The 21,107-nt window shown below is 41.7% G+C and overlaps 2 protein-coding genes across 4 annotated transcripts; both read left to right on the forward strand.

Annotated features, from left to right (window-relative positions):
- Positions 1-1,032: 1,032 nt before the first annotated feature.
- mtmr9 (myotubularin related protein 9) lies at positions 1,033-9,606 on the forward strand. Its single transcript, XM_070849526.1, has 11 exons — positions 1,033-1,060; positions 1,460-1,649; positions 2,544-2,652; positions 2,753-2,878; positions 2,969-3,142; positions 3,299-3,516; positions 3,656-3,817; positions 4,017-4,158; positions 4,393-4,613; positions 4,855-5,006; positions 8,794-9,606. The coding sequence occupies exons 2-11, from the start codon at positions 1,468-1,470 to the stop codon at positions 8,955-8,957; spliced, it is 1,650 nt and encodes a 549-aa protein (XP_070705627.1). The 5' UTR covers positions 1,033-1,060; positions 1,460-1,467; the 3' UTR covers positions 8,958-9,606.
- Positions 9,607-13,959: 4,353 nt separating this feature from the next.
- On the forward strand, positions 13,960-20,286 carry tdh (L-threonine dehydrogenase). Of its 3 annotated transcripts, none has more exons than XM_070849500.1 (9): positions 13,960-14,101; positions 15,854-16,048; positions 16,434-16,476; positions 16,568-16,638; positions 17,235-17,384; positions 17,502-17,674; positions 17,844-17,934; positions 18,306-18,575; positions 19,095-20,286. In XM_070849500.1, the coding sequence occupies exons 2-9, from the start codon at positions 15,862-15,864 to the stop codon at positions 19,232-19,234; spliced, it is 1,125 nt and encodes a 374-aa protein (XP_070705601.1). In that variant the 5' UTR covers positions 13,960-14,101; positions 15,854-15,861; the 3' UTR covers positions 19,235-20,286. The 3 variants fall into 3 exon arrangements, with proteins under 3 accessions (XP_070705601.1, XP_070705603.1, XP_070705602.1); XM_070849502.1 differs by lacking the exon at positions 13,960-14,101 and adding an exon at positions 15,111-15,132; XM_070849501.1 differs by lacking the exon at positions 13,960-14,101 and adding an exon at positions 15,114-15,128.
- The last annotated feature ends 821 nt before the right edge of the window (positions 20,287-21,107 follow it).

The raw sequence follows: 21,107 nt of genomic DNA on the forward strand, positions 1-21,107 counted from the left end.
GCCCTTCCATCAGTGTCCCAGCTCAGCAGACAGAGGCGGCGTCTTGTGAGCATGTGCTTATTGAGTAACTGTGGAGATAAAAGAGCCAACAGCAGGAACAAAACAGGAAACTCCTTTGCAGCCAACTTAAGTTAGCATAAACCATTACAAGGACTGTTGATAAAAAACATTTTTATTTTCTGTAGCCTATGGCCTGACATACAGGCCAGGTTTATCAGAGGGTTGAATCAAATTCTTCATTGATATGTGTGTGTGAGATGCATGTATGCACAGGACACAGCTGGATCTCCTACCTACAGTTTGACATACCAAAACACTGCTTCACTGCAAACCTACCACTAAACCCAGCACATGGGTCAAACCAATCCAGCATCAAATTTACCCAGTGCTGGGGTTTAAGTTGGGTTGTGTGTATATCAGAAATGTGAAATGATGTGCCACAGAGGTGATCTGTAGGTGTTCAGTTTATGGCGACACAGAATTACCATCTGTGTGATTTTCATCTCCATCTGTGGAGGGTGAATGCATGAACACGTAATCAGGGAATATATCTTGCACAATCTTTGGTTAGCATGAAAATCTAAATATTCTTTGTTTGCTACTGAGACCTAGAAATATTTGACCATGCAGTGCCTTCTCTATGAGTTTTAACACCAAATGGTTATTTATGTTTTCACACTTGAACCCCAATCAAAGATCTGACCATGTTCCACTATAGATTTAATAGGAATCAAAAGGAAAACCTCACATTGAAATAAAACAAGCCCTCTGAATAAATCTCTCCTTAAGCTGAAGTGAAATGACCAATCCTCTTTGCTTTATATAGCTTTGCATTCATATTTCACTAGAGGCATTTAACTGTATTACTTAACTGTTATGTTCAAGATCATTGGAAATCATAAAGTAATTTATTTTCTGGCCTTGATGAAGAAGAATTAAATAAAAAAATTCGATGCAAATTATCCGGAGCCGAAGTTCTCAAGTCAGCTGTTTCCAGTCGGCTTGTTTTTGTGAACGTACCAGTCTCGACGAACAACAAATTAAACGAGACGGTTATCAGGTAATAGTACGATAAATCATGTTTGCATCAATGAAAAACGTCTATATTAGTTCTGTACATTTACAGTATGCATGATGTGAACATTTTTGACGTAAATATAGAAATGACCGACAATTTATACGCGCTGTCACGCTCAGCTAGCTAGCTAACGTTAGCCACTTCATTTCCTGAACCTTTAGCCAGTTGACAGATCGTTGAAACGTGTGTTTATTTAATGTTTATCGACATCGACTCACACTGTATCTGCCTTTAAAAGCAGCACAGCAGCGGGTGAGTTAATGTGTCTGAACAGTAGTGGAATTAGTTAGCTAATCGGTAGCGTTGTCCAAAAAAAAAAAAAAAACACCACACCCTCATAATTTATTTCCCCTCTATCTCTATCTGATGTCTTCCCCTCAGGCCAGATCATGGAGTTTGCAGAGTTGATAAAGACACCCAGGGTGGACGGAGTCGTCCTACATCGGCCTTTCATGCCCACTGTGGAGGGGACCCTGTGTCTGACCGGCCATCACCTGATTCTGTCCTCCAGGCAGGACAACACAGAGGAGCTATGGCTGCTTCACTCAAACATTGACTCTATAGAGAAGAGGTGAGCCTCTTTTCCTTAAACGGTTTTCAGGCAGATCAGCAGGATTTGTGTGTATTTTATAAAAATAACTTTCCTTAACCAGGGAGGAGTGCAACCAGAGTTGTGTTTGTCTGTGGTTACACCTGCTTATGAGTACAACTCTTGTGAATGCATGCACCAGATCGGAGCATTACGCTGCTGTCCTTTCTGCAATGCTCTTATGCTTGGCCTTTACAGTGTGGAGAGGATTTGAAACTGCTGCGGCAGGAAGTTTGAGTCAGACTGTGGACTTTTACTGCAGTTCTTCCCACGGGTTGAGAATTTATGCTGTGTGGTTGAGGCATAGGGGGGCTGCAAACAGCACTGACGATTAAACACGGGCTGCAACATATTACAAGCAAGCAAACAAACAAACTAATGATTGTACGTGATTTGCACAATTCTGGCAATCACTGGTTAATCGGCGTTTCCTGTTGCATTTTCATACAGAATTTTGGAAAGGAAACAGGGAAGGAAGATGTGGAGCGAGTTTGCTATCAGCAAGTCCACTTGACAATGAAGCTGTTATGTTATATTAGACTTTGTGTATTTATTGTCAAATCAAGTCTGTTTTAATTTAATTAGCCCAAAAACACTCACAATTTGCCTCAAGGGGTTTTACATTCTGTAAACATTTTTTTGTCTCAGTATTTTAGCCATCATAACTATGTAAGAGCAGCCGGCTGGGGATCAAATGCAGTATTCTGTATAGCTAACACGTGTGTGTTTTGCTGAGTGTCATGAGGAGAGCATGCAAATTCCACTTCACACAGGAGTATTCTCGCTGCAAGGCAACAGTGCCATTATTGAACCTTTGAATCTTTTCTTTGTCAACCATTCTGGCAGATTGAAAATAATTTTCAACTCCTCTTTCAGATTCGTGGGGTCTCTGGGAAGCATCATAGTCAAATGCAAAGACCTGAGGGTGATCCAGCTCGACATCCCTGGCATGGATGAATGTCTCAACATTACCAGCTCTATTGAGGTAAAAAGAAATGATTATCTGGAAGGTTGCCCCATTCTCAATGTTGAATGGAATTCTACATGTTATTAATGAATACATATTCTTTACTCCTCCTCTCCAGGCTCTATCCACACTCGATTCCATCTCGCTGATGTACCCTTTTTTCTACCGGCCCATGTTTGAAGTCATAGAAGATGGCTGGAATTCATTTCTTCCAGAAGATGCCTTTAAAGATTTGGAGTCAATGGTATGGACATGATTAGTCACAAAAACCGTCACACTTAACCTTCTCTCATGCTGAGCACATCTTTTAACCTGTCGCCGTCCCTTTTATCAGACAGATGAGTGGAGACTGAGCGAAGTCAACAAGGACTTCAGTGTGTGTCCGTCATACCCCCCTTTAGTGGCAGTGCCCAAAGATGTTGATGATGACTCGCTGAGGAAAGTGGCGACCTTCCGTCACGGTGGCCGTTTTCCAGTACTTAGCTACTATCACAAGAAGAATGGCATGGTGAGCACTTGGGGAAATGGAGCTCATATGATTCTGTCTCTGTTGCAAAATATTCTTTATGGATTTTAAATGTGTAATGGCTGATTGTATCATAAAATAACACTGTGTGCAGGCATGGTTTAGTTTAATTTTGTGGACTATTTATTCCATTTTTAGGTGATGATGCGAGCCGGGCAGCCTCTCACAGGCACCAACGGGCGACGGTGTAAGGAAGACGAGAAGCTGATCAACGCCACCCTGCGGCCGGGCAAGCGTGGTTACATCATTGACACACGCACTATTAATGTTGCCCAGCAGGCCAAAGCTCGAGGTGGAGGGTTTGAGTCTGAAGCTAACTACCCGCAGTGGAGGAGGATCCACAAGGCAATCGAAAGGTGAGCGGTCAGCGTGGGCTTCAGCAGCTCCATAAATGAATAGTTCATTAATAACTCAACATGTGTTTGTATGACTGAAATTTATTTTCAATATGAAACATTAAGACTTTTCTTTTTGTGGCAAATCTGTAATTTTCAGGTATAACGTCCTCCAGGAGAGCCTGATAAAGCTGGTAGAGGCGTGTAACGACCAGTCGCACAGTATGGACCGCTGGTTAAGCAAACTAGAGGCTTCCAACTGGCAGACTCATGTCAAGGAGATCCTCACCACTGCCTGCCTGGCTGCGCAGTGTATCGACAGGTCAGGGAACAAAGAGTCATTCACCTTTTATACTAATCCTCAACCAGTAAACACTAAGCATCATAAGCAATACCTTCACAAATCTACTCTGTACATACTGAAGGGAGGAAAGCATACTGCTCAGTATTGAATCTGTGATGCTTTAAAACAGTCGCTGGTCGCACTCTGTACAAAACTGTAATCTTGTGTGTTGTCTAAGGGAGGGGGCGTCGGTGCTCGTTCATGGTTCAGAGGGGGTCGACACCACCCTGCAGGTGACCTCCTTGGCTCAGATCATCCTCGATCCGGCCTGCAGGACCATCAGAGGCTTCCAGGGCCTGGTGGAGCGAGAGTGGCTCCAGGTAAGCTTTTCTGACCTTTGAGGCACCAAAATGTTTTTCACCTTTTTGATAAAATGAATGATATGATTTTATAAGCTTGACATTGCTCACACTTTGTGACATATTGTGTGGTAGTTACATGCCGGTCACAGAAGGAGCAAAATAAGCACTAATTCAGTTACATAAGTATTTTATTATCAACATGGATATTTGAATTTCTCTGACACCTCTCACCTGTTTGACCATTTATCCCAGGCGGGTCACCAGTTCCAGCAGCGCTGTGCTCAGTCGGCCTACTCCAACAGCAAGCCGCGCCAAGAGGCTCCCGTCTTCTTGCTCTTCTTGGACTGTGTGTGGCAGATCCTTCGCCAGTTTCCTTGCTCGTTTGAGTTCAGTGAGAGCTTCCTGGTGCTGCTCTTTGAACACGCCTATGCTTCTCAGTTTGGAACCTTCTTGGGCAGCAGTACAGCTGAGAGGTTGGTCTATTGTAGTCGGTCTAGCAACTTATGTGAGCCATGTGGTTCTTGATTTTGTTGTGCATCAGTCTGTAATACACAAATGTCATCTACACCTACATAATCTAATGCAATTAAAATATCCATACAGTGCAGTGTTTTAATATACACATCACGTCCATTTGTCCATTGTTACAAGCCCACCTGGACAAACTGTGGGCAACCATCGTACTTACTGGTTAACTTCTCACCCCTTCCATAGAGCCAAAATGTGTCTGCCTGAGAAGACTGTGTCCCTTTGGTCGTGGGTAAACCGGCCCCAAGAACTGGAGCGTCTGACCAACCCGCTCTACGAGGCCAACGGTCTCGTGATCTGGCCATCCGTGGCCCCTCAGAGTCTGCTGCTGTGGGAAGGTAAGAAACACACACAGAAGACGAGATGATACAGCAGGTGGCCTGAAGGTTCTGTGCATCGGAGGGAAGGTAATGTCAGTTCATTGCATGTGTGTTACCCTGCAATAAACGACTGTCTCTCGACGCTAAATGCAATTTTATAAAGCAACCATGTTGGGGGTGTGTAAACATGGTTTGTATTACATTGAAAAAAGACCGAACAGAAGCGAACTAAACTGATCTTTGGACCAACAATTTTGAATATTTAAAACAATTATCCTATGATATCACATTCAATTAATAGATGAGCAGAAGTTGGAGGTGAAAATACCCACAAAAATTTAAGAAAATCTTGCATCAACAAATACAGCGAGCTTAAAGAAGCTTAAAAACAGGTTCGGGGTAAACTAAGTGGAGCTTTTGCTTGACTGGCTGGAACAGATGTCAGAGGGAGGTTACAGTTGCCATGCGCACCAAAGCACACTATATGCACACCATAAATTTATTTCTCACTGTCATACTAAGAACACTGTCCACATTTAATTTCCAGGTCACACAGTCTAAACTTTTGCCACTTTTGGTTGGAAAAGTTCATCCTTTTAGGAATTTGTAAGTTATCGTATGCTTTCAATGTACTTACACACACTGCATGATTTCTCGGTTTAGATGGTAAATATGTGCCAAAGCAGACTGGGAGTAGGCTGATATGCTTGTCTCACAGTAGGACTGCATGCTGTGTATTCACAGACACATTAGTTTTCATGATATTGTGTGTGACTCATTTTGGTTTATGCTTGGAATGAAGACCGGCCTGAAACTGAGTCTAAATAGTTCAAACCCATTACTAATGCCCAAAAGCAATGGGTGTAGAACCTGCTGCTTTAGCCACATGTATGCTGGTGTAACACAGGTGGACGTTGCCTCATCTGTGATCACATGTTCATGCTCATATTCTCGCCACAAGGGGGCGTCATTGATCTCGCCATCGTTGAACTGAGTGACCCTGTGAGCTGCTAGTCAATAGTGTAACCTACATATTTGGTTCTCATTCACTTTTGGTCGTGACCTTTTGACACAACTTGACGTGAAGTTGGACGTTGGAAGCACAGGAGACGCCTCCCTCTGTGAGAATAAACATTTAGTAAATAATAAACAGTAGCAATGCACAGTTTAACTACAACTTAAGCAATGTTGTACCATACAAACATAACAAGCTGAAATAAAATAATGAGCATATGAATGATAAGATTTAGCTTTTAATCTTAAATATTGTGTAAAAAAAAAAAAAAAGCCCTTAAGCATTTTCTGACCTCTCTCAGTGGTGAACATCCTCCTCTGTTAACCTGTCTTATAAACTTTATCACACAAAGAGTTTAACTCTGCATGTGGTCATTTAACTCACATGACTTTTTACCCCTCATTAGGCTTTCACCACCTTTGCATTTTCCACATAGCTCAGATTGCTTCTCAGGCATCTCGATGATGCGTTTGCCTCGCATTTTTGTCTTATTATAGGTTGCACAGAAGGTATCCTCAGTGCCACCTGAGACACTAACGGTTTACTACTAGTTATCAGTTAGCAGTCATATGCATGCTAATCTTAGTCCTGCGGCACACTTTTATAGCCGTCTGTAGCAGCGATCTCACACAGTTCACTTGTGAATCCAAGGCTTTTATTGCAGCATGAAAATATGAATGAGAATAGCGTAATGTCTTGATAACTGACGCGGCAATAAACTGTAATTAATCTCTTTATGTAAACAGAGAAAGAAGAGGCTGTGTTGCTTTAGCTGTAAAGTTGATGTCTGGACCATTTTAAATAATTATGCCACCTCATTACTTTGAGTTCAGTGTTATATTTCAAAGCACCCAATGGCGCTACACAAAATGAGCAGTGATACAGTTGAAGGTTAAGGAAATCTGCGTGGGTAAAGTGAATGCACGCCGCTCTTTTCTCTCTCAGCAACGGCGTGAGACTGAGATCGTATCAGGCTGCTGCCTTTTGTGAGCAGACGACCATTCACTAAAGATTTTGCATTGTTTTCTTGTCATTTCAAGGTCGTTGTAAATCAAAGATTACGTCAAATCAATTAGATTCCACCTTACGTTTCCACTGCTGGAAATACATTCTTCAACTTTGAATGAATTCTCAGATATGAAATGAGTTTATTAGATATAAGATATTAAAGTTCAGCATTACAAATGACTAGATTCCAAGGAGCTTGGTATGGCATGTGCTATGCTTTCCCCACCACAAACTTAATAACTGCGATATTCCTCTTTAAATGACAAGACTTTCAACAATTGTGGCCCAGGGACATTTTACAAAATGCCCCAGGGGAATCTGTGCTTGAACGTGCTGAGTCTCACATCAGCACAAAGCAAACCACATTCATAAAGAAAAAGTGGGGGGAGGGGGTCCAGACAGATGAGGAGTCACTGGGTTCATACGATCCTGCGTGAGGGGCCCCCTTCCTGCCTAAAGTGTTAGAGCCACTCCCTCATGCTATATGAATTGGAATGTAGGAGAACTACTGAAGCACGTGAAATGCAACAGACTGCTTATGCAACTCTTTCATAGAGAGCGCCACACACTCCCGGCTAACCTAAAAGACCCCATGGAGGCCCATATCTGCGGCTCTTGATGATGACACTAACAGGGGCTGATGGTGTGCTTCAGATCTTTGCAGAACAATGGGAATCTTGCACTGCAGTTTTTTTTTGTTTGTTTTTTTTTCTTACTGTGTAATCCAGAGAGAAAGATGCTTGAATCCTGTCAGTAGTGTCAGTGTCATATAAGGATAAACTCACACATTATCCTCACACACAGCTCCTACTAACCTGAAATTGAAAACTAAACAAAGAATGTAAATCCACCTTTTCTAATTCATTTACAGTGGAGACAAAATAACTGAGATCTCAATTAGGAGCGCCATAAGTGACATTTTAGCCATAAGGATGCACAGTAAAGCCCCGTCATGCCACATTTTCGGTCAATATGACCGACGCGTCACTTCTTTATTATGTTGTACATTCCAGTCATACTGCACATCTCTGTAGTCGCACATGTGATTCCTGTATATCACACCAGCAAGTACATCTGTCAACCCCTCCCGCACCCATCGTCATGGAGTAGGAGAGGAAGGTTTTGCAATTGGTTTTTCAACACTGTTTGATGTCTACTACACATTAAATTCAGCCACAAGAACCATTTCTACTCACATTTTTGCGAATAACAATGTCTTATGTCATGTTTTATTATTGCATAACCTTGAATGCCCCCCTTCTTCATGATAGAAATGTCTCGGATGCAGTTTTTTAGCATCTCTATTAAGATACCAAACTTGGTGCAGATGCTCACAGTTCACACATGATGTATCTTAGTGACTTTGGTAACAAAGAGGTTGACTTTTGCTGTTCACAGAGAAGTATCTCTTCAACTATTGGATGGATTGCCATGACATTTTGTACAGGCATTAATGTTCCCCTTAGGCTGAATTCTAATGACTCTGGTTATTTCCTAAACATTTTTCAGTGACCAAATTCCTGTACAAACCTAAAGAATTTTTTCTCAGCCCCAACTGCACCTAGTGTTCAGTGCTAATGCCATAATGCTAAACTGCGATGGTGAACATGGTTACACCTGCTGACCATTACCATGTTAGTATGGTGATTGTGCTAACAGAGCTGCAAGCAGGGCTGTACACTCTTTGTTAGAACATAATAGGAAAAGAGACACCATGTCCTTGTAAGAGGTTTTGTCCTTTTATAGATCACTTACAGTTCTTCTGCCCCCCTTATATTACAGGAGTGTTTCTCCGCTGGAACCGCTCCTCCAAGTGTTTGGACGAGGCCTACGAGGAAATGGTTCATATAATTGAATACAACAAGGAGCTTCAGAACAAAGTTAACACCCTGCGCAGGCAGCTGGCCCAACTAGAAACTGAAGATCCTCTGCTGCAGACACCATAGAGAGAGAGAGGGAGTGCTGCGAAAGGAAGCGAGCTGGAAGAGAGAGGTAGAAAATGTGAAGATATAACAAATACAAAAACAGATCAATGTCTTTATTTTAGGCTTCCGTTAAGTTAAAATTCTTTTCAGAGGTTTGAGAACAATCCGAACAATTACACTTTCTTGAACTTCTTGAACTATTGTTACGTTTTGGTTTCCTGCACAGATACAGAAATTAAATGGAAAATTTCAGATTCAAAAATTCTCTTCAAAATCAACCTCTCTTCAACTTAGCATGCATGCAGTTATCATTCACCCAGTTTACGTGACTGAATGGACTGAACGAGTGCCCTGACGCCTGACATTTTTCGATAATGTTGTGTCATTCAAACCGAGCAGAGGTGAAAGGGAGAGATTCAGAGACCAAAAACAACAACACGGCCATTTCTCAGAGTGCTGCTGAAAGCCAAACACTCATCGTCTCACAGTCCAGCGAGTTGACTAATCAATTAGTCGATCATGAGAAAAATAATTGCCGACTGTTTAGATAACTGAACCATTTCAGTGGTCATGTTTTTCTGCTTTTCTTCGTCATAAATCATGTTTGATGTAGAGTTTTGGCACAGTTGGTCAGCCAAAACAAGCCATTTGAAATAATTTCTCTTCATAATTTTTTGACATTTGATGGACGAATAATTAAATAATCAAAAAAATAATTGTCAGATCAAATGATATGTATCCATACTCTAATAATAGGGTGAACACAGAACCGTGTGTACAGAAAAAACGTTCAGTTTTGGAAATATCCCACATGTCACATACACTAAAAATGTCTAAAAGCATTCCTATGAATATTTGGGCTTCGAGCTTGTTATTGATCCTTTGGGTGCTCATTTACTACAGCGTGCAGATTTTCACGAAACATCCTGCTGAATGTAAATGCCACTGAAGCTCTGCAGAGTAACTATGGCAACATATAGGGTGCTATAAGGTAGCATGTGACTTTGCTGCACATTGAGATGATATAATAAGCGTGGGCAGGGTCAGCACTTACTGTACTGTACAATGAGAGGGGAGGCTTGTTTAATAGGGATCTGACCAAAATATCCTGATTCTTACATCATTACTTGACATTTCAGTGAGCATAGCCAGAGGTATTGAAAGTTATTTAACACAACTTTATAAAATATTAATGTCCGTCAGCTTGCCTGGTTATATTTTTTCCTGTCTCATTATGCATAATGGTGAAGAAGACATGCCATGTTGGTCATATGATTTTTAAAAAAGACTTTACAGAACTGATCACATGCGAAAATATTATATTGATGTGAGATGTTGCTTTAAAGACCAATTTATATTTTGTTAATTAAAGTTATATAATTGTCGTGTATTTTAAGTGCGTCATTAAACAAAATACATATCTGCTGTTTTGTAGTTTAAGATCCAGAACTGATGCACTTTGTGTAAAAGGCATATACAATATCAGAAACACGTTTAATGCGGGATTTTAACTTTTGTAATTTGTCGTTACTTCTCACCAGCTGTTGCCATATTAGACAATACACATGAAAAAGATGCCAGTATATCTAAATAATAAAGTAATGGTAAATTCAAACTGTTAGTCTTGTGCAGATGACAGAGTGTCTTACGGGAACATTCACTTCAGTGTCAGTGCATCCAAAGTGATCATTTTCTCACCAACCCAGGGAAAAATCACAGCACGTCCACGAGCAGGAAAAGACACACAGAAACATGTTTCTTCTAAACTTGTAATTGCACTCATCAAAGAAGCAGTTAAACACGTTAAAAGCAACATGACCTGAATTCTGTTTGCGAACTGACACTGAAGCTCATCTTTCAGTGCTGTCCGTGGGCGAAGGTAGCTTTCATTAGCATAATACTATTAAGTAAGATTTGCGCTGCACTTTAAAGACAAAATAATGCCAGTTTGGGGTTAGATTTAAGTCCTCAGTGTTCAACTTTGGCCGATTTTTGTTTGTTTTTCCAGTAAGAAATTGATTTTTCTCTGCTTGTTTCCATGGCATCTTCTTACATTTAATCTCTTTTGCTTCAAGAATGATGTAATAATCACACTAAGCTGAAGTGATTCCAGCCACAACATTACACTGCTTTATAAAGGGAATGTAGCTCATGGCTGCACTACATACATTTTTTTCTTTGCCAAAAAAGACACCTTACATACTTTTATTTAGTGTGTGCATGAATGGAACAGTGAGTTCAATCAAGGTAAGAGTGTCATTTACAATTGTACAAATTTTCTATGCTTGCATTGTGCATAATATTATCCTGAAATGATTGTTGCTTAGTCAGTCAAGACAACTGTAAAATATTGTCGGCACTGTGGACAAATAATGCTTTTGGCTTTGTGCAATGCCTTACTGCAAAATCAGAACAAGCAATTTCAGTTGTTTTATCACTGCTGATCAGATGTCTGTAAAATTATATTATTGTTCAAAAGATTCAATGTTTTTTTTTAAGTTTTCAAGCCATTAAAAATTATAGCGCAAAGGATGTTTGTCTTTGTGGTTCTGTGTAACACCAAATCACCATTTTTTCAGTCTTTGCTTCTGTGTATTTGATAATATTCATAGTTTGAAACTTTAAAGCTTTGCTAACTGGTATTTAATATAGACAATGAATGGGATGACTGTGTCAGGTGAAAGGTGTCACTCGTAGTGATGATCCCACAGAGGAACATCCCCTGACTCTACTTCCCCTCAGCTCTGCGGGGTGTTTTGGTTTTACAGGTCCACTGTATTGAGGCCCGCTGCTCTTATCAACCCACTTTCTTGTCACAGCATGCAGGTGATTTTATGAAAACGTTGTAAAAACCCACACTACTCACTGGCAAATGACAAAATTAGCGATTAGCTGGTGGAAAACGTGTAGAATTCAGCAGCTAAAGAGCAAGATGTGCCAAAAAGTTCACTTTAACATGATGTGAATGTTGTTGTTCTGCTTCCACTGATAGCTCATAAAAATCAATTACATCTTGGCTTGATTCTCATTCTTCAAGTCAATAAATATTCCAGTTGTTTTACATAAAATATCTCTGTAATGTCCGCTTCATCGCCAGGGCTCTGGTCACGTCTGTCACTGCCCAGTGACGAAGGACCATATTTCCACGATGACGTGATGACGTGACATCGAATTTCATTTTCCCCATAACCCTGCCCCCATATGGCTCGCCCAAGGATAAGTAAACAGCACCCCCGCCACCTCACAAAATATGTTGCCATCACTGTGACGAAAGTGATCATCTGATGAGATGCCTGGGGAATAAATAGCCAGGGATCAGCTGCTTCATGGAGGCATGTGATGGCAGCCAGTGTTTACAGTGCCACCGCCCAGCCATCACTCACCTCTCCTTATTAATGTAGCCTTGTGTTTGTCACTGCCCTGATTTCATGGCTTTACTTAACACACATGATACCCTGACAGCCTCTTGGAACAATAAAGGACTCAGTGTCTAATCCTGAAAGAAAAACTAAACCAAAAACTATCATCTCACAATCATCAGGTATCATTTTCTCATCATGTTCCCTGGGAATGAGCAGGACTCGGGTTGTTCATCCAAAAAATGCAAAATATATCTGTGATTTCTGGAAATAGATCAGATTTAAGTTTTGCTTCAAGATACCCTGGTTTTGTTTTGAGCAAAAGTGTGTTAGTTTACAGATTAACTTGTTTTTGAACAAGTCATTTCCTTTGGGGTGATGACAGGCGCGGGGGTGTGCACCAACCCACCACTCACAATTCAGCACAATTTACTCGGCCCTCCCCTATCTACTGCAAACAAACCTCAAAGTCAAACAGAGGGTGCATACATACTCAGCTCTTTCTCGATAAACATGAATGGATTCTGTCACATTCAAATCAAAGAGGCTGTGGAGTTTCACCACTCTCTTCCTCTGGCGGGTCACAAGTGACGGTTTTGGCTTTGAGTGCTTTTTTAAATAATATAATTAGTTAATCATTAAAAGTTATTGATTGCAAGGATGCATCAGGTTCATCCTTTGTTTTCCTTCATACTCATCGACTTATCTCAGTATTTGTATTGGCCTTTTGCATCTCCAATGCAGACACGTGAGCTTATTTGCTCCTATGTTTTGTCAGTGTGTCAGCATGTTTGGCCAAATGTTCGAAAGCACACAGAACTTTATTTCAAATTAAAAACTCAAACATGTCCAAAGATGTATGTCAGGCTTTTGTTGTGGCATTTATAAACTGATGTGTATATGAAGTGTGTGTACATATATACATATATATATATATATATATATATATATATATGGATGAAATGGAGCTGCCAAAAGTCATGGGTTTGGATGGATTTACATCATAATATGAAACAACTATTTGTCAGTTAAATGATAAGTCAATCAACAGACAGTTAATCAGCTGCAGTTTTAATAATTGATTGATTGCATCAGTGTTTGTAAAGCAGGTTCTCATCACCATGTAGTAAACTGAATATTTTGGGGGGTTTAGTTTTGACAAAATAAGCAAAAATAGGTACATTTAGAAATTGTGACGTGCTCTTTCTTTTTTTTTTTACTATTTTCTGACATTTTATATGATGATCATCGAAAATCGATATAGGCAGATTAATTGTCAGTGAAAATGAAAAACACTCCGTGTGTGATATAATGTGCTATAATGCAGTTTCTTTGCATGAGGAACCCCTAAAACAAACCTCCCTCATCTCCACCATTTTTGTCTCCCCTGCACCATAAAGCTACAAGCACTGATTAAACTGCTCCCAGTACCAGACTGAAGAGGTTCCGTTTTTGGAGACAGCGCTTAAAGCCGATGGCCTCAGACTGGAGGCAGTGAGCGGACGCAGTAATGGGATTTGCAGCCACGCCGGGCAGCGGGGCAGCGGGGTGTCGGTGACGCGCCATGGGAGTGGTCTGGAAGGGAGGACCGCACCTCCGAGGCTCCACCAATCCGAGAGAAAGCCGGCTTCCCCTGAAACCGGACGGCCGCTGATATATAGCTTGAAGACGCAGCTGATGCAACACTGGACGGAGATAACACAGACATCGCGTCAGAGCGCCGTAGGCAAGGAGGAAGCAGCATCTCGGTCTCATACAGCAAATCGCACAGGAGTTTTGGCTGCTCATAATCTTTTAGATTCACCGGTGAGTAAACTGCTGCGTAATTATTTCCTGTAACCTGCTATTCCGCTCAGATGTAGACGCGGAAACGCATTTTTAAAGAAACTCACATGATCAAAATGTGCAATCCCGTATTTAGTTGGCCGCCTCCACGTGCTTCCTCTAATGATGCGCTCCTTTTGTTTTTAGTACAAACTGCTTCACTGGTGTTTCTGTGCTCGCGTGGAGCAGCCGTGACCCTCGCCTTTTATGACCCCTTTGTAATTAGATGAGCTGCCAGTGTGACCGAGAGCTCAGGCCAACACGAGCGTCACCCCGGCGCACTGGCCTGGTTTTATTCGTCTGGGTGTCTGCCTGCGCCTCTCGGATCTCCGATTTTATTAGTATTTTTAAATCTTAAATTGCATACTGGTTGTTCTCACTCATTCCTAACAATGACAGCCCCCTTAGACCGCTCACTGCCACAGAAATAGCGGCCACACTCCGTGGAAACCAGCAACGTCTCCACGATGGAGCTCCGTAACTGACATCCACCATGACGCGACGCATCACGTCCTAAAGAGGGGGGGCAGCGGCTCTGAGCAGCCCCCCCTGTTACACAACAGGCTTACATGATGTGTACGTTAAACCACGTTGGCAAAGCGGTGGACTGCACTTGTTTTGAGGAGTGCGAAAGGTCAAGTAGGAAGGAACAGATAAACCTTTTAACGCAAAATAGTTCACAAACACGAGGTTTTAATGTTGGTGCCACTTTACAATCTCGCTTTATTATAATACCAGTCTTCTATATTACATCATATATGATTTTACCCCGAATGAAAATTTCTGCATAAGATGTTAAAGACAAAAAATAACCACGAAGTGATTCCAAAAAAAACACGCTCCAACAATATTAACATATCTTGTCTGTCGATCTGATCTTGGCACTGTTTTCGTCTGTTACTGGACGCCCTCTCTTCCTGATTGGCTCTCGTTGAAGGCAGGGCAGTATAAATGCTCTCAAGTTACTCTCCTCTTCCTTTTTTTGGGGGGAGAGCTCTCAGTATTCTCGGTAAGTACTTTTCCAAAGTGATGAAAGGACGAAGAAACTCTCCAACTTTCTGCTTTTCTTCGGGTTCTTCCCTGCTGCGCTTTGAACGCCTTTAGAACACGAGCTGCAGTCTTTGTCCTACATGTTCAGGAGTCGTGTGCATTTCTGAAAATTTAAGTGATTGTTGAAATGTATCTACAGTAATGTACCATTTGGGTTTTTGTAAAAGTTACCAGTAGATAAAATGTTTGGCGTCGCTGTGCGCTCAAGTGCTCCGTTGCGCGTCTTTGGAAACAACAGCCTATCATTTGCATCTGAGTGAAGCCTACGTGTCTTCCCTGCTGGCACATTAACTCGTATCTCAGGCCGGTTTTTATTGTTCTGTATTGTTGCAAGTTTCTCCGTTTTGCCGCACATGAATTTAAAAGGGTTGCAAATGAAATCGTCTCCCTCGCTGCCAGTTTTGTCGTCCAGTTCTCTGCGGGTCTTCTGGCGCCTGAGGTTTGGAGAGGAGCCCAAAACTCTTGACACAGAACTTCATATCCTGGCCAAAATGTACTGAAAGAGGCCACCACATGATGGCAGTCACATAGATTAAAATGTCTTAAACAGAATGTCTGGCTGTTAAGTTTTCAATGGATTCACATGAAACAAGGAGAACTTTCTTGCTCCTGACTCACTGAATTTCTCTGACTCCTGAGGAATTTGGCAGTCCAGATGTGAACACATAACTTCTTCTTCTGCAGGTACCAGCATGCCTGTCATCAGAAGCCTCAGCAAGGTGGCCAAGCAGGCCCTGCTCAGCACCCCGGGGTGCGGCTGCCAGCCCATAACAGTGGCTGTGCGCAACATCAGCTTCTCCCCCCGGCAGGTGACATCTGACGCCAGCTTCCACTCCGTGTCCTTCTCAGAAACAGACCACCCCAAGGTGCTCATTACAGGTATGTAGCGTTGTGGGTTTTTGGTGCTACCTGCCAAACACAGTAGAGCACAATCCTTTTTGAAACAAGAGATCCAGCAGTGTTTTTATCATGCGTGGCACACATAATGAGGATTATGAAGACGAGCTGTGAGCTGCTACAAAGAGCACTGCGGGGATTCAAGACCAGATGAATTTCTAACAAGTTTTGCAATGAAAGCAGAAAAGGATGACGGTTAGAAACAAAATGTGGGCGGCAAATGCTGACCTTTTTCTTAAGGCCCACTCTCAGTCTTAGTTACTTCAGTCACCATAGAAACTGCACTGATGATTATTAGCTGCTGGTTTAATGTGTGCAGTGTCCTCTGATGACGCCCCGTGTTTCTGTCTCTCTCCCTCTAACACAGGTGGCCTGGGACAGCTCGGGGTGGGGCTCGCCAAACTCTTGAGGTAAGATTACAAATGTCTAATCTATTGTAATAGTGTGTGAACAGTCTCGGTGCGTTTTCACGTTGTATAACATTTGCTTCCTGCCTCACAGGAAGAGGTTTGGAAAGAACAACGTCATTCTGTCTGATATCAGGAAGCCTCCAAGCAACGTTTTCCACAGTGGTGAGTGCATTCATACAGTGTGCTATGTTAGGATTGAATTCTGCAAAGTGAAATTCATCAGATTCACTCAGCTTTTTTTTACAATTTTCACTATCGCAATAAGTGATTTCAGCCTCAAGGAGCAAGACCTAGATGTCACCAAGATGTGATATCTCTAGTCTGTGTCAGTCTTTGTTTCATCACATCAAAAAGCACAGATATTCCAGTATTTGGCAATAAAGTCTGTTAATGTGTTACAAGCGTAACACTTGGTTTGTCAAATAACAGAACACTATGTTGGCAAAGAGCCTCTCTTTATTGATTTTTATTCATCATTGCTCAAGTGGAAGTCCCATTTTCCTGATAAATGATGCCATTAAATTACTTCAAATCAATATGTGACGCACGGGGACCTTGTCCAGTAATGAGCTGTCCAAAAGCATAATGAATGTTGCAGTAAACAGCTCGTAGCTGTAAACAAACTTGAATGGGCTTTTCAATGTGGAGGACATATGAGGGGGGGAAAAAAATACATGTAACAGGGAAAAACACACGTTAAGAGCTGGTTAATTGCTTCCAAGAAAGTTTATATGTACAATTTTCTCTTTCATTATCAGGTCCCTTCATCTACTCAGACATCCTGGACTACAAGAACCTGCGGGAAATAGTGGTGAACAACCGCATCACCTGGCTGGTCCACTACAGCGCCCTCCTCAGTGCTGTGGGAGAGGCTAACGTGGCCCTGGCTCGCTCTGTAAACATCACCGGTAAGCAAATTAGGGACCAGTTGGGCCTGAAGATTGAGTTGTATAATCATGACAGCAACAGTAACGTTCCCTCGGGCGTAGGAGAGGTGTGGTGTCCTAATAGTATCTGTTTCTCAGGGCTTCACAACATCTTGGACATTGCAGCGGAGCACGGCTTGCGTCTGTTTGTCCCCAGCACCATCGGTGCCTTCGGACCCACTTCTCCCCGCAACCCTACGCCAGATCTCTGTGTACAGAGACCTCGCACCATCTATGGTGTCTCCAAAGTCCACGCTGAGCTGATGGGAGAGGTTAGATCTCAGATTTCTTTTCTTTTGTTTTTTCCAAAACAAGACCCCTCGTGAATCATGTATTCTGGATGTATTAGCAGCTTGACATGTCATTATTCTTCTCCCCCTAAATATATATATATTTTTAAATGTGATGTTATCAATAATTGATTCCTCTGCTCTTCACCAGTACTACCACCACCGCTACGGCCTGGACTTTCGCTGTCTCCGCTACCCAGGAATCATCTCTGCTGACTCCATGCCTGGAGGCGGCACAACAGGTGAGGGAGATTAAATTCAGGCCATATACAAGGTTTCGATTTTAATGGATCATCTATTTCTGTACCGCTCCTGTCGCGTCACAAGTTTGTTATGCAACTGATTTATTCCAGAGAGTTGTCCTGGCTTGTATTTTTAGGCCAGCTGATCACTCGATGTACCATCTCCATATTTTCACTTGTCTGAACAGCCACCACCCCAAAACGTGTTGTTGTTGTTGTCAGTTTTTTTTTTTTTTTATAACTGCAGTATCTATAAATGGTATTTTTAATTCAAATATTTCAGCACCTTTGCACTTTTTGTTATAGTTGATCAAAAGAGGTTATTTCATAACTCAAGTAATCATTATGTATTTTTTGTTTTGTCTCTCCAGACTATGCCGTCCAGATTTTCCATGATGCAATCAAAAGTGGCAAGTTTGAGTGCAACCTGAGACCCGACACGCGGCTGCCCATGATGTACATTGACGACTGCTTGCGCGCCACGCTGGAGGTAATGGAGGCACCAGCTGACACACTGAGCATGAGGACCTACAACATCAACGCCATGAGCTTTACTCCTGAGGAACTGGTCATGGAGCTCCAGAAGCAGATGCCCGAGCTGGAGGTCGCGTATGACGTTGACCATGTACGACAGGCGATTGGTACGTGAACTTTAAGTACAGGACAAGTGCACATTGAATTTACCTTCATTTCCCAAGATTCTATTAAGTGAGTGGCTTTTAAAGACCTCATCATTTGCTATCTGTGACACGCTAACATGTAGCATAACACAAGCACATGTAGAGAAAAGTCAACAAACTGGCTCTGTAATGTCAGTTACACAGCAGTATCTATTTAAAGTTAGCTAACATTAGCCACCCTAAGCTACTGGTCATACCAGACCAAGTAAGGCTGTAGCAGCAAAACCCCTGAGAGTCTTTTATTTCTCATGAATTGTACTTTTCATTGGCTAGAGAAAGATTTAGTTTTTTCCTCTTTTGAAAGTTAATAGTCTCACTTTAATGTAAAGAGGCTATTGGCAAATAAACCTTTGTCGTTAGGTAAATTCTGGGGAACTTTGATAAGGAACTGATGCAGGCTGTGAATCGGTTTAATCATTAACTAGTAAGATTTAGATTTTTTTTTTTTTTTTTTTAATTGTGCTATCTGTTTCTTTCCAGCTGACAGCTGGCCAATGAACTTCGACGACTCCAACGCACGGAAGGACTGGGGCTGGAAGCACGATTATGATCTCCCAGAACTCGTCCAGACGATGCTGAACTTCTTTGGCGCAGAAACGCGCATGGCTCGTGCTAACTGAGGGCGCACAACAGCAGTCCGAGTGTTCTTTGTACATAATGTAAAGACTGACCAAAGAGAATAGAGAAGCATGGCCTGTACATAGTTGTTCTCTCACTTCTCTCTGTAAAATCAGAAGGGCTCTGCTTGCCTGGCACAAGGCTACTCTGTCTCGAATGTAGAGGGTCAGCGCGGGCTGGACAATCCTCCCCGTTCCTGTCCATCTTCCCCTGCTTTGCTCCCTTTACTCTTTTTTTTTCTCCTCAGAGAGTTGGTGAGGAGCAGCCTCAGTCAGTGGAAGGTTTTCAGCAGCATCAGGGGCAACAACTTGGTCTAATTTGGATGAAAAAGAAGATGCATGTTGATGAATTGCGCAAAATTTTGCAATGTTTTCTTGGCAAAAATCAATTTAACAAACTGAGAATGTTGCATTGTGTATTTGTGAGCGTTTCTGCCAGTTTTTCTTTGGAAATCCAAATGGGTCAGGCTTGTGTTTTCTGCTAAAATTTCAAGGATTGTTAAAATTCAGGTATTCAGGGATTAAAGCTCCTGCGACTAAAATCAAGTAACTTTGGATTGAAAGGTGTACAAGCACACAAGTTGTATCCTTTGATGCACTTTAGACACATTTGTTTCTGAAAATTACTGACAAGTAAATGAGCCTAATCACATGCAGGGTCGATTTCTGATACAGTGCATCTGTATTTCGAGGAGTGCAAAGTGATAATTCTTAAGAATTGTTCCTATTATTCCATGTAACATTATTTATTCTGTCTGTTGGTGTCAAACATGTGGGAGCTTTGAGTGAAAGCAATTCTTAACACTCTTGTTTCTGTGTTCCTGTCTACTTTTATATATATTTTTTTTTTTTCAGCAACTCTGGGTAATTATTTTGACACAAAAGGGAAACGTGACACCATATGCCACATTCATGTTCAGCCACATTTGGTGGTTACTGAGTTTCAACATTTTGTAAAAGAAATGCTGGAATTGTTTTGTATGTGAAAGTCTTAGCAGGTTCTGTCTGTTCTTTCAATCACAACAAGCTTTGACAATAAAGCCTTTTTCCACACACACCTGTCCTGCTCTCATTTTCACACCTTCACAAGATTTAATCTTTAACCAAGTTCGATCTAGAATCATTTATATAAACAAACTCCTGGCGATGCGACGTCAGTTCTTACCATCAGGGTGTTGGAGAACAAGCCGTGACAAACTGCACAAAAATGTCCTCGCAGTCAAACTGAACATTTAACTCCTGAGAATATTCACAAAAACGGTTTGAAATGTGTTAAAAGATTTTTTTTTTCTTTTTGGTTTAAACAATAAAGAAGCCAAGCAATCTTATTACGTTGTGAGTTCTGCATGCTGTGGAGCATTAAATGGAAATCACTTCGCAGTGTGACTCAACACGCAGTTTTCAGATTTGCCTCAAATTTGACCTGTATTGATCGGACTTTTGGAATCATCAGCAAAAACAACAAAAAAGTCAGACTGCATTTCTGAACAGGCTGAATCCAGTTTTGCAAAACTGAGAAAATGTGTGTGTGTGTGTGGAGATGCTGTTTCAGTCAAACGTGTGAAGGTTTGAGCTTGTCCTGTTGGCAGCCAGCACCTGTGATATAATCCACAAATAACTTTCCTTGGGCAAACCAAAAGGGGCTCAAAGCATCATGTGACTCAAAGAGGAGTCCAAGAGTTGGCCTAATGTGCATATGGGGAAATTTGAAACGACACATGAAACTGCACAGTTTTAAATGTACCCTCACTGCAATTTCAGGTTGCAGCTTTCTGTCTTGTTCAGTTTTACACTTGGACAGGTGAAAAGTGTGAGCCCTCAAAGTGAAAGTCCTGTTTTGTGAATTGTACTCAGAGTCAGTGTGCAAGTGCAGCCC

This window comes from Pempheris klunzingeri, chromosome 18 (assembly GCF_042242105.1).
Source record: "Pempheris klunzingeri isolate RE-2024b chromosome 18, fPemKlu1.hap1, whole genome shotgun sequence".
Lineage (NCBI taxonomy): Eukaryota > Metazoa > Chordata > Actinopteri > Acropomatiformes > Pempheridae > Pempheris > Pempheris klunzingeri.

Coding starts and splice junctions, on each gene's coding strand:
- mtmr9 (XM_070849526.1), top strand. CDS start 1,468: ATGGAGTTTGCAGAGTTGATAAAGACACCCAGGGTGGACGGAGTCGTC. Junction 2,879..2,968: donor TTAAAGATTTGGAGTCAATG/GTATGGACATGA, acceptor CCCTTTTATCAG/ACAGATGAGTGGAGACTGAG. Junction 5,007..8,793: donor GAGTCTGCTGCTGTGGGAAG/GTAAGAAACACA, acceptor CTTATATTACAG/GAGTGTTTCTCCGCTGGAAC.
- tdh (XM_070849500.1), top strand. CDS start 15,862: ATGCCTGTCATCAGAAGCCTCAGCAAGGTGGCCAAGCAGGCCCTGCTC. Junction 17,385..17,501: donor TCGCTCTGTAAACATCACCG/GTAAGCAAATTA, acceptor TCTGTTTCTCAG/GGCTTCACAACATCTTGGAC. Junction 17,935..18,305: donor GCCTGGAGGCGGCACAACAG/GTGAGGGAGATT, acceptor TTGTCTCTCCAG/ACTATGCCGTCCAGATTTTC.